Source organism: Syngnathus leptorhynchus, chromosome 1, assembly GCF_054491065.1.
Source record: "Syngnathus leptorhynchus isolate UIUO chromosome 1, UIUO_Slep, whole genome shotgun sequence".
Taxonomy (NCBI): domain Eukaryota; kingdom Metazoa; phylum Chordata; class Actinopteri; order Syngnathiformes; family Syngnathidae; genus Syngnathus; species Syngnathus leptorhynchus.
Window position 1 is genome coordinate 13,297,520 of NC_141195.1, and position 13,942 is coordinate 13,311,461.

At 41.8% G+C, this 13,942-nt stretch overlaps 1 protein-coding gene across 7 annotated transcripts in view; it reads left to right on the forward strand.

Annotated features, from left to right (window-relative positions):
- Positions 1-13,942, forward strand: part of casz1 (castor zinc finger 1) — a 155,802-nt gene that overhangs the window by 114,811 nt on the left and 27,049 nt on the right. For all 7 annotated transcript variants that reach the window (XM_085917401.1, XM_085917393.1, XM_085917335.1 and 4 more), the window contains 2 exons: positions 7,009-7,578; positions 12,613-13,510. In XM_085917401.1, the coding sequence (XP_085773527.1) occupies positions 7,053-7,578; positions 12,613-13,510 (1,424 nt within the window). In that variant the 5' untranslated portion in view covers positions 7,009-7,052. The remainder of the gene's footprint in view (positions 1-7,008; positions 7,579-12,612; positions 13,511-13,942) is intronic.

The following is a 13,942-nucleotide window of genomic DNA, read 5'->3' on the forward strand; positions in this document are numbered from 1 at the left end:
AACAAATGAAGTATCAATGAGGAGGTCTATGAAATCCCACAAGCAGGAAGACTCTTTCTCTTCACTTCCTCCTGCAGTCCTACAAAGAAACGAGTTTCATCAAATTTTAATCATGGATCGGCATAGTTTGTGCTGTATCATTTTATGGATATGAGATAGAGAAGCGAGATTGTGTTATGTACATGTTAACAGACAACTGTTAAATCTGAAGTTCAGAAGAAAAGAGCTAGAATTTTAAAGGCAAGTAATGATAAATATCTGGAAAAACATTTTCCTTTTGTCTACTGAGAAAGAAAAGTCTGCTGTATCAGGGTGATGATGATGGAGGTCAACAAGATGTGATGCCAAAGCATCAAAGTGTGTAGAAAAACAAAATTGAAAGGTAACCTTGGACATCAATAAAGTCAGTCCTCAGGCACATGTGAGGGTATAAAGAAAAGTTACAGTAGCTATGAAACCCTCTCCTCTCTTTTTAGAGCTCGGCATCAGGGATTTTATTTATTTATTTATTTATTTTATGCCGGAGTGCCTTATATGCTGTCAAAATGTCTTCAGTTTCTTATTAGAGGAATGCCACAGCTCATTTCCTTGTAATGCCATTCATATGCTGGTGAAAGAGGGCATGTCTAAAGATCTAAACAGCCGGCTTTTTAGGCCCCACATTAGGGCTTGTGTGTCATTGATTGACATTATTTGGCCTGACAGGGCCTCACATTAAGGTTAACCTCATGGACAAAAGTGCTGCCCGCACCAACACACATCGACACACACCGATGCGCTATGCTCATTTGCTCGCTAACATGCCGTCACACACAAAAAAAGAAAAGACAAAAAAAGATCCTCAACCTCCTGTTGAGAGCTGTGGTGATGGTGTGTGTATGTGTTGTGTGTGTCTGTTATCCATTGTTGTGAGCGTGATGCCAGGTGGAGATTTCAAGACTTAATTGATAACTAATGGAGCGGCATGTGCTGAGTTTACCCTGAAGGATTGACACTGTGTGTCTGTGTGTGTGTGTGTGTGTGTTTGTGTGTAGTTTGACTTACTCAGCAGTGTATCTCCGGATTGTGCTGAATTAAATATGACCCCAAAAGATTACGACGTGCAGTGACACGTCAGTCTAGGGCACCTGACCTCTTTGACCAGCGGGTAATTGTCTTTTGCATACAAACAAAAAGTGTGTAACAATTCTGAACTCACTCACACACACACACACACGCACACAAACAAACAGGCATCTTCTCATTCTCAACAAGCCACAAAGACAAAGCGAGATCCCCGTGACCAAACTACAAGTGAAGCAGTTAATCTGTACAGATATTAGCTGAAGGACCCTTGAGAGGTGCACCGCTGAGCCCCCTTCTCCACTGTACTACCCACGATGCCTTGCCACCGCGCCACACGCTGCAGCCGCGGGACAAATATACTCACACTCACACACACACACACACACACACACACACACGAGTTGTCTGCTCATTTACCGCGGCGCTCGGTTTATCGAATTGCACCCCTGCGAACGTCTTGAAAGTGAACGTGGAAGCTGAGGCCCAAAACAAAGCTGCAAGAATAAATTACCCTTGCTATTCTCAGCAAAAGCTTCTGAATCGTGTGTGCCAATTGTGTATTTATTTAAAAGCTGGACTCGTGAAATTGAAACACCAAAAGCCAAGTCATCCCGCGCTTCCAGCTGCGAGTCCAGATTTGACGTACAATATTAACAAGTTAGCCATGTGCCCTGTGAATTACTCAAAGCAGCAAACTGAATAAAATTAATTTTTGGTTTTTTTTGGTGCGTGGCTGCCACAATGGGTCTTGTCACTCATGTCAGATCCTTTCGTTGCCCTCAAACCACTTTCGGCTGCTTGTCCTCTGCTCTGGAAAAGACCATAATTACACTGTTTGCGATCAAGCCCCAAGGCGTATTTGTCCTCAAGTTCACCATCTTTTCCTCTTCCCCCTGCACTTCAATTGTTTTTGAACTTCAATTGTTTTTTTTGTCAATCCGCTTTTGCTTCGTAACGTTGTGTTTGTGTTTTGTGGCGACGTGACGGGAGCATGCCGTTTAGCTCGAAGGCTCGTGTGTGATAATAGCTCATAGACGGTGCCAATATGAAAGCGTCCAAATGGGCCATTCAAGGGTAGCCCTTTTGGAAAGATGGCACATAGAAAACAAGGTCAAATTCTGGATTGAAAGCAGTAAGTGCTTTCTTAATAGCTCATAGAACAAAAAAAGAAAAATAAGCAGGCAGATGTGCGAGCACCTGATTAATAATAAAATAGATTTGTGTGAGGGGAGGGGTGTGCCAAGAAGATTTTCTGACCCATGTATGTGTCGCTGCACACCCGCACGCATGCAGTGGAACCTCAAAAATCCATCTGATATCCAGAAGTTAAAAAAAAAAAAAAGCTGAAAGGGAACAAATTGTTACAAATTGATAGTGATGGAAGTTTTCCACAGCCGCGTGCAGATTCCCACCTCTTCTGTTCTTCTGACTCTTTCTGTTCAGTCATATTTGTGATCAATGTGTCTACTCTGCTATTATCTTCTTTCATAAAAGGAAACAGAAACATCCCGTCAACCAGGGAGCGCCAAAATGAGCAGATTTACATTCGAGTTGGGGAGCGATGTCCCAGCACCAACTAAAGCGGTTCCTTCAGGAAGACGCTGAGGCTCAGGTGGGCTGGCACGGCTCAATATGCTCTGCCAGCCCTTCTACCTCCAGTTGTAATCCGCCTGGAAGTACACACCCTTCTTTACAGCCTCTTCTCCCAATCCCCACTTCACATAAACTTTCCCCGTGATGTGCCCACCCCCAAATCTTCATCTATCATCTAGTTGGCAATGGCATTGTTTTTAATCATCAGAACCTCAAAATTATTAGCGCTTCTGATGCGGCAATTAAAACTTCAGGTCAGAGGCACAACGAGCGGTGATCAGCAGCCGAGCTGAGAAGTTTTAATTAGACGATCAGAACCATTAATGCACAAAAAAAAAGGTGTGCGCTGGGAAATTAACGGGAACGTCTTAATCAGGGTTAGCGACTCCGAAGAGGAGTCAAGTGAACAGAGAGCAAAAAACAAATCATTTCCGCACCACTGGGACAAAACTCAATTAAATATGGATGCGGAAAAATGGAAATTTCTCGGCATCAGCTTCACAGACTCTTAGAAAAGTGTAGCAAAATCTCACACAGGGGTTGACGACCTTGCTTATTGTTATTCTTGTGTAATAAAAATGAGAAAAGGGGCCAGATGCTGGGGTTCAGGCACTGTGGCGCACGTCCCCCAGTGGCTTTCCGCTTGACTTCCTTGCGCAGGAGAACTATTTTAAATACTCTGCCTGTGATGGGCGCTGCAATTTGGATAACACACACACACATATCTCAAAGACACAGCCAAGGTTCAAGGAGGTACACACTGATTGATTCATCCACCAAGGGTTCATAAAGTTATAAGATAAAGCAAATCTCAGTTGCATCATGTAAAATAATCTCCATCTCACAGACCCTGTTTGTATTAATTAAGTCCAGATATTGCTTACTTATTTGCCTCTGCATCATTCATATTGGAACTCAGCAGGAATCTTCAACAAATACATTTAAATAGTTTTTATGGGCCAAATGCATTTAGTGTGCTCATGACACTAAAGTGGGTCTAGATCAACATCTACCACTCTTATTCGGACTATAAAACTCATCAGCTCCACAAACAAACTATACTATAGATTTATGGTCCGCACATTGGTTTTTATAGCGGCACCGCACAAGAAAATCTACATGTAATTATTTACAATATAAGGCATAAAGTACTGGCAAAATGGACGGAGAAAGCCAACTTAGTAGCTGTGACACATTCTGTGTGTTGTCCTTTAATTTCTTTGAATATATTTTTCACCATTATACTATCAGTGGAAAAGAATTGGACCCGAATGTAAAGCCAGACGGAGGTAAAGCCGTGACCCCCGCTCGTCACAGCCATCATGAAAATTCCCGCACGCTTTACTCGAAAGCCGCCTTGATTACAGTCTGTTTGCGTTCACACAGATAATGCACTTCCAACAGCGTTATTAGGATTTGAAACGCCACTTGATTGGGTGTGATATCATTCTGGCACACAAACAGAGCGCCTACAAAAAAAAAAAAGATTAAAAAATAAAACCTTTGGGGAGTCGTCTGTCAGCTCCAAAGAGTGTCAAGCGGCTCTGAAAAGAAGCAGGGCCCCAAAAAGAACTTTCTGATTCAACTTGAATCGGAACCAAGCCCATTTCAAGGAATCTGAATTATTTCCCATCATTTTCTTCGGTTTTTGGCCTTATACAGACATGAAATGGTGCTTGTTCTTTGCTCTGCACTGTTTCCAGCAAAAATAGTGTCACCTAACATAAGCAGTAGGAGAAATTAGGTTCAGATGTTATGTTTGACTTCAAACCCCCTCTTTTTTTCAACTCACAATCCTGACTGAGCTGTCAGCTCATTGACAATTAGCACACAAGGGTATAAAACAAAGTGTAAATCGGTCCAATCCGCACGACAGCCTTGTTTTTCTTCCTGATATTCGTTAATAAGGCAGAACGCTTAGCGGACTCGCCGAGAGGTGGAGGAGTCTCTCCCAGAGGGAAAAGTTGTTCTTTCATGTAGGTCCCCTTAGATTTGATATCATTGTACGCTATCATGCACACAAACGACTTGAGGTAAACAGCTTTAGTGTTACCATAGCAATCTGTAATGTAAGCAAAGGGCAAAGAAAAAAAAAAGGCGCTGCGGACAGAAACCTCAGCATAAATAATGGTGAAGACAGCTTCTATAAACCATCCAACCTTAACGCCGTCCTCCTAGGAGGCTTTTAAGTAAGTTCTGCTCACGTTCTTTGTTGTTAAAAGAGAATCTTACATAAATAGTCTCTCACGGCGAGAAACAACTGTGCAGGGGTCATTTTCTATGAGGATCCAGAGATGGCAATGCAAAGGAATAGGTAGTTAAAGCATGAAATACGGAACACGGTAAAAAGAAAAAAAGACCTCCACTGCAACACCCAAATGACCTCAATCTTCCTTGGAGTGTACTTGTAAAAAAGTTGGAAATTTATGTCTTCCACTTCCTAATAGTTTTTCCAGCTGATTTTGTTTCTCGAGCACCCCCCGCCCTATGCCCCCTCCCTTTTCCCCAAAAAAATTGCTGTCCTCTAAAAGGTTACCCTTTCAGCCTTGCTTGCAATTGTCTAACACTAATTTGTTGGTGTAATGTGCCGTTGCTACTTGCCCCCACCCCCAGCTCTCGAAACGACATCATTCCCGGAGTCATTGTTTCACTGAGGAAGTGTGCAATGTAAATACAGTAACTGAGAAAGCATGTGTGGCGAGCGCCGCTTGCATTGTCCGCTGACGGGGTGATTTGTAAACTCCCTCCAATGGTATATCCTCTAATGATTCTTTGCAAAAGAAAATGAAAACAGGATTTTATGTTGCGCCGGCGTGATTTACATAATGCCAGCAATGGCTCACGCGTGATTGTGTTGCGTTTTATGGCCGAGGGAAAATGAAGTGGCTTGCACTTGTTATAGAAAGTCAATTGAGTCTTAAAGATAGAACTTTGCAACCTATGATATCATGCATTCCTCTCCAGTGAAATTGCACGCATATTATGTTAGGCGAGATGCAGAGTCAACACAACGAGAATAAATATCTGCTCCAGCCGGCTGCCGGAGCTTTACGTGAAATGAAAAAAACAGATCACAACTTTTAAAAATATCACGAACGTCGCTCCGTCGTTATTTACAACCGCGATAAAAATCTGGCCTTGAGTCAGAGTCTGCAAAATGCCGTTGCAAGGTGAACTTTGGTGGCTCTGGAAATAAAGTGAAAGGTAACAGAGTGCACTTTCTGCCCTAAAAAGGCAGCTCGGGATGTGGAATGCCACAGGCAGCTGTTCCTGCCTCATCAGAGGACATGTTATAAAGATAGACCCACTTGGGTTGAAATAATGCCACCCGTTACCGCCCCAAAGCGCACTCTATCACACTCTATTGTTCAGAGAGGCCGTCCGAGGGGGAGTCGGCCCGTACGGCACCTCCATGTCGCATGTCAAACGTGCTAACTTGCTGCATGTTTTTTGCATGACGCACTACCATCACCTTAGACATCAAACATCAAATCAGTCTCACAGTCAGGTCCGAGGCTCATGTTTTTAATTATAAGTAGGTACGCAATTTCATTTTAATCATCCTTTGTGCTCATAAGTATTTGTTCATATGTATTACATTTGAGGCCCCGATGCTTCATACCTTTGTCTGAGTCAAAGTGACTTTCTCCAGAAGAATTGAAGAAATTTAAATGCAAGGAAAAACATTTGCACAAGAATTAAATCGAGTATTGCTGGCCCAATTCTAACTTTATTTTGACACATTTGTGTCATTTCTAGTTGAAAGATACAATAAATAAAAATGAACTTTAATTTTGGCCATGTCAACGAGCTTGAAGGATTTTTCCAAGTCAGAATAACTTTCTTTGATTGACTCCACTTCCAACGTGTTTTAAAGCTATGCCCTGCTCCCCTCTTTCAGACCGGACCAAAGCCTCTTGAGGTGCGAGTGAAGATAACATTTCAGTGTGTCTATAGCTCTACCATGTGAAGGATTATGTTGCCCGCTTGTACTGTAGTAGCATAGTGGGTTAAGAGATGTGGGGAGGGGGTGATACATATCTGTCTGTGGTTTCAGCTGCCACTGCTCTTTTCTCCTTGTTTTTTTCCACCACCCTGACCTGCCAGTGGAGGTGCCACTTGGAAAGATATGTACAGTATCTCTGTGTCCTCACTCCCGTGCTCTTTTTAAGTGCTTTGGGGGTTATTAATAGCAGCGGTTACCATTCAATGTCCGTTGTTTTTCCATTGTGATATTTGAAATTCAATGTTGTTTATGACTGTGAGGTTTGCAACGAACCCCAAGGTTTGCCCGTCAAATTGTGACACTCTTCTGATCGACTCTTTTCTCTTTTCCTTCTCCACCCTCAGCTGAAAGGAGTTTATGCACTGAAACGACCTCAGGAAAACCCAAGATGGCCGCCAAAAGGAAAGGTGGCCTAAAACTCAATGCTATCTGTGCCAAGCTGAGCCGCCAGGTGGTGTGCGACAGTAGCTCACAAAATGCCGAAGGAGACCAGAGCGTAGCTGAAAACAGCGAGCGCGGCAGTTCCCACTACGATGACAATGAGACCAACTTTCGCGAGAGCCTGAGCTTGAGTCAGAGCCTAGAGGAGGACCAAAAGAGACGCGAGGCCATCGAGAAGTGGGTCAATGGCGAGTACGGCGACGAGCCACCGGCGCCCGAGGGCGGTGACGAGAAGGAGCACAAGCACCAAGACGGCGACGATGAAGACGCCCCACCCGTAGGTGTCTACATGGTCCAGCCCAAAGGCTGCAGCGACGAAGAGGACAACAATGGCGAAGAGGCGGAGCCCTTGCTCGGCTCTCACGATGGCAGTTTACACGACGACAAAGATGCTGACGACAGGCCTTCCAAGCCTGACGCCTACATACCGCCGAGCGAGGCCCCGAGCCGCCAAGCACCCTTCTCCTCTCCAGGTACATATGGGCTGAGCATCCTCCAGTCGCATGGCTCAGCACCCTCACTTTACACATTCCACTTTGTGGTATTAAGGAGCAAAGGCTCAAACTGCATGTGTGTGTGCGTGCCTGCGTGTGTGGGAGAGAGAGAAAGACCGCAAGGGAGAAAGAGAAAAAGAGAGAGAGAGAGAGAGACTGAGAGAGAGAGAGAGGGAGAGAGCAACAGAGAGAGAGATTGCCACATGCGCACAAGCTTAAGTGTGCCCATCATTGGCGAGTGACACTCTAGAGTTGCATTATGAATAGTCAATGACATTATTATACTAAAGACGGATTCAACTGGCCTGCTGGAGGGGGAACATAGGAACTTGTCAGTGTGTGCTAAACTGTATGAAGAACTTCATAAATGGAGTAGGCTTACAACACCAGGCAGTTGTAGCAGCTGTGCGTGGTCAAGAGCACATGGCGGGGCCGGGCTAACCTTCATATTACACTCAGGATTACATATTGAGTCTTTGATTGTCCTAAGCTCACTAAAGTTAGCCACTGCTGCACCATCAGCTTCGCTATGTTCTGCAAGCATTATTATCTACCAAGGGATCGTGAATCATCAAAACATAGCATCCATGGCCCTCCCTTTAAATCACTCGAAAAGAAGGTACACAGGAGAAATGATGTCATTGATCTGATCCATGGTTATGTTTTTGGATAGGAACTACTACTTTAACAAACTTTTTTCATATACAAACAGTAAGTTTAATAGTAATCAGTAAATGTTTTTGGAATGTGGGAGTAAACTGAAGCACTCAGAGGGAAAACACGCAGGCACAGAGAACATGCAAATTCCCCCATACAAACCCCATACATCAAAATTATGAGGTAGACGTGCTAACCAGCGATCTACTGTGCCAGCCGCCCTTTTTGCGTTTAATTAAAATCAGACATTTTCAAACATCACCTTTTATTCAAACATTTCCACGACCAAACCAGTAAGTGAAAGGTTGGTGAGTACATCAATCTCGCTCATGTGTTTTCTTAATTGTTGTATCACTGTTTTTGTTAACCACTACACAACAGAAATAATATTTTTAACAGGAAACCACTATTTTATAAAACACTTTAATGCAAAAACAAATTTTAGCCGATTATTTAATTGCATAATGGCATAATTGCTAGAATAATTTATTCTAAAATGTTTTAAACCAACAGTCCTAATTAAAAGGCAATTTTTCATTTCAGAATGTGCAGTAAAATGTAATATTGCAGTGTTAAAAGCTAAACCAAAGATAAAATGCCAGTTTGGTAGACATATCTACGTAAAAGGAAAAAGCTTTGTGGTGTTCATTTTTGTTCTTATGGTCTGTCAAAATATAACTAAAACATTTTAATGCAAAAAAAACACATTTTAGCCAATTATTTAATTGCATAATGGCATAATTACTAGAATAATTGATTCCCAAAAAAATGTAAACTAACAGTCCTAATTAAAACACAGATTATCATTTAAGAATGCTCAGTAAAAACCAACATTGCAGAGTCGAAAACTAAATTAAAGATAAATGCTAATTTGGTAGACATAGCTATAAGGAAAACACTTCTGTGGTGTTCATTTTTGTTCTTATTGTCTGTCAATATAACTATATATAACTCAATGTGTCTAAGAGTATTACTGCAACACTTCATTTGGTTTCCTTCAGACAGAGTTCTTCTTTGTTGATTGTAAGTAGGGCATCTATACTTCTGTGTTTCTGCTCAGCTCACAATTAAAACATTTTTTTCTCTCTCTCTCTTTCTCTCCCTCTCCACTGTCGTTCAAAGGCTGATGTGCAGTGCACATAATTATGCATATAAACATAGTGGCTTAATTATCTCTCACAACATCAGTGACAATGTAATTAACAAACATTGCAAGATCAATGAGAGAAACTACGACCTTCAAAACATTTAACTCCTCTCGCTGAAGCATCGTGCGAGATTTCCTATCAGTGCAAAACTCTTGAATAATTTTCAAGATAATTTCAATGTCGAATGAGCGCTCCCGTCTTTATATGCCAGTCAACAGGATTTAAGATATGCTCATATGAACCAACAAGTTTGACCGAGACTCCCATTTGCAATTTTTGGTCAACAGGAAAAAATAACGACATGTTCTTTTGTATTTCTGAATTTGTAACAGCAGTAATGTATGCATAAAAAAATCTAAACATGGGATTTAATTGTCAAAAATAATGTTTTATTGGTACTGACTTTATTTCTACCCTTTTTTGCCCCTGCACATCAGGTTTTAATAATAATAATAATAACAACAGTAAAAATGATAATAATAATAGTACTATAATATTATATATGTTGTTATATTGATAAGAATGTATTCTATACATACACGTATATATTCTGAAATGTCATAGTTATTGTAGACATGGTAGACTCCACATCACAGACATTTATAGATCAAACCTATAAACCAAAAATTGTCCATCTAAACTACTTGGTGTCTTAGAAAAAAAAGGGCAAAAATTGGCATCACAAAAAAGCCGTATTTGATTAAACTGTCTACCAGTAAAATTGAAAACTCAAAATAAGAATTATATATTATTTATTTTGTTACTTTAAGTTAGTATGAAATGTAACGTAATGTAATGTAGACAAAAAAATCCATATCTGTTTTAAGCAAGTGCCAGTATGATTCCAAAGTGACAAGCCTGGAAATGTTCCGTCTCGAGATTAGTCCATATATAGCCTCTGGCGTGGACCTTTATCATCAGCGACACCTCTGCCTCTCGTCCCGTTTGCAGACCAGCTATGCCACACTGATGTCCATATTTGGCTTGCCTAAAGGAGATATAATGCCCATCTGTTATCATATCTGTGAGGGAAAATGCGGCCTAATTGTCTCCAATAGAGACAAGGCAGGTCTGCATCTTGTTCAAGTGGAAAAGATAGGGAAGATTTTCCAGTGACACCAAAGAGAACCTTCAGTGGGTAAAAAAAAATTAATGAATTAAGATTTTCGTGATGTTCACATTAGAAAGGATCGATAGAACGTTAAACGTCAGCCTGATAGGGCTTGAGTGGGAAAAGTCATTTGCACTGTTTAAAAAAAAGGTTATCTCCTGTGTGTGGCAGCCCTAATCCTTGCAAGCCAACATAATTTGCCTTACACTGATAGCACACGCACGTGGCTCCTTCTTTAAATATACACTCCTTGCTCTTTTTTTCTTCGTTCACAGAATGATGATACCGTGAGTAAATAAAATGCTTTCAAAAAGCATATTGGCACCAACACAAATTCCATATGTTTTTTTATACAATACTCGCACTGGTGTAAAAAAAGGACATGACTCAAAGTCAATACGGATTAATCATAGCAGGGTTGATGTTTACCTAAGTGATTATCATATATGTTTAATTTTCAAATTGGCAATTTAGAATGCATGGTGATAGAAACCGTTTTATTATACTTCAAGTAGTCCAGTGGAGCGCTATCTAGTCTTATAACCGGTATGGGCCGGTCTACCCTAACTTTAGAGATATATGATCCACTGCGTCCTGAAATGACCTGAAAATATACAGCAGCACCAAAGTCCATTCAAACATTCTCAAGTCAGTCACACCTGTTGTGAAGGGTTAGTCCAGTTATGTGTATTGAAGCACATTTAAATGTTGTCAATTAAATGTTTGGTACCCCTGCTAAAAAAAATATATTTAAAAAGGTGAACGGAAACATGAGGCAACTCCAGTTTAAGTTTATGTGAAAACATTTGGTGGAATTATGTGTGGCCAGCTCATTCATTCATCCATTCCTCTTAAATGTTTCATGCCCTTTTCGATCCACCGGATACTCTTTCACACTGATCCACCACGCAGAAGAGCGACCCCAAAGCAGTGGGTGGAAATTTGGGGATTATTTTACATGCTACGCAGGAGATGTGAAAAGCAGAGCACAGCAACTCATTTAGCAATAACACAGAAATTGGAGACAGGAGCTGAAATATTTGTGTATTAATTACACGAGTGGTAGGCGGTATTACCTCTGACCAGCTTAAGTGTGCTCTGCGGCTGAAAAAGCAATAAAGCAATTTTTTAAATGGGTAATGGCAGGCATGAGAACTTTGGAGAAAAACGTTTTACAAAATGTTGAGCACTATTCTATGTAGGAATGTGGATAATGCTGCCTCGAGGAATTGCCAGAGCGTATGTAGTAGTTCTCATAGTGGATCATGAACATGGTGTTCTTTTTAGAAAACACAAAACACGTGAGTGAGTTTTTGGGGAAAGGGGGGGGGGTAGCAAAGTATCCATAGCAATAAATAAACAAGTAAAGAAGTTGAAGGTAGTATAACTGATTCAAAGTAATAAATAGCAATCAACATTGTCAAATACCAACATACTCGTTCCTACTGAAAAATTACAAAACTACTTTGTTGACAGTTTCAAAAGTTGGAAGTCATTTCTTTCTTCTGAAATTGAAGTGGATATAATTTTTATACATTTGTTGTAATTTAACAATTAATACTGTTTATTGTATTATGTTGTATGTCTTAGATATTGCGTGAACAAACTAAACTAAACTAATGCATAATCAATTTTCACAAAATAATCCGTTTGTCGTGAATTGATTTAGCCAGAATCAGAACGCAATAAGCAAAAATATCCAAGGTTTGTGTTCAGCATTTGCTCAATCAAGTCAACCTGCAAATTCTGCAGCAGCTTAACGTGAAACCAAAACAGGAAAAGCGCTACCTCAGACCGCCTGTTGACTGTTTGTCAAACGAAAACAAAGTACACTAAGCCTGTTGTGAGGAACACTTTACCAGGTCAGAACTCTGAGTGTATTTAAGATCATCCGATCATGTTTGCGTGTTTTATCCAAATATATCTTATACTGTATGTACTTTTCAGTTTTGTTTTATGGTATTTTAAAACTTTGTTTTAGTGATGTAAAATACTGGACTGATGGGAGACTAATGAAGAAGTCGTCAAGGTTTTGCCTGTATATGATAGTATATACGTACGTGTATGATATAAAATATGATCTTCCCACTGTTTCAGGTGAAGCATCTGCTCTCCGAGACTACGCAGCCAACACAATGAACGAGTTTTTGGGAATGTTCGGCTATGATGACCATCACATGCGGGATGAGCTTAACAAGAAGCTCAGCTTTGACAAGCTCAAAGCCGCTACCTCAGACCCCTCATCCCTCAGCAGCGAAGAGGCCTCTCGGCGAGCCCGCTTCTCCAAGTATGAAGAGTACATCCGAAAGCTAAAGGCTGGCGAGAACCTACCTTGGCCCATGCATGCTTCCCCACCTAAACCAGATGACCTCAATTCAAAACTGTCCCAAGACAAAAGTCCAACCATGACCCAGACCTCCGGTGGCCACCCAGCGACCGAGGCTCAGATCTTCCCCACGAGCTTGGATCACAAGCAGCAAGGGGGAGCTCCATTGGCTGCCGCACAGTCATCTAATCCCTCTCACTTGCAGAACATGGCCTCCCGAGCCTCCAAGTATGACTTCTTCATCCAGAAACTAAAAATGGGGGAGAGTATTCAGCCCAATGGTAATGCTTTTAAACGCCCCTCCAAGTATGACCTGGAGAACGTCAAGTTCCTGAACCTTTTCAAACCAGGTGACGGTAGCCCCGACATGGGCGGGGCCATCGCCTTCAAGACTGGTAAAGGTGGCCGCCCTTCCAAATATGACATCAGAACAATCCAGAAGCTGATGCCAGGGAATCCCGAAGGCTCGCTCATGCCCAACATCCTTGCAACCGCACCGGGGAATCCTGGAGCTCCTGGTGTACCCACCGTTGGTGCAGCTGGGGCCAGCATTGCACAAGGACTCACCGTGGACCAGACAGGCCATATAAGCTTCACCACAGCTGACTACCTGAAGTCCAGCTTTTCCAAAACTGACTCCATCACCACTGGCACCGTGTCCTCCGTTAAGTAAGTCTGCTCACATGTTCCCCTTTGCACAAAGATGCTCTGCCGATCTTGTCTTCAACATTTGACTTAGGTGACCAGTAAAATGAGATGAAAAATACATACACCGAAAAGTTATTCAATAATTTAATAAAAATATTTGAAATAACACACTTGGTGCAGGGTTACAGTTCTCAAAGAAGCAGCTTGGAGCTGCTGTGATTTCACACACACGTGACGGCTACAGCGAGTCAGTTTGCGCTACGTAAAGGTAATTACCTCCGCGGAAGCCAACCGCACTGTAGTGTGAAATAGTGCATGGAGCCCAATAGGACGGCGACATGATGAGTAGCGAAGGCACATGAAGTGTTTACTCGCTGTAGAGGCCCCTCGGAGACTGATTTAGCACAGTCATCGCAAGTGACTGACTTGGTTCATTTTGGCTCGGGTGTAGGA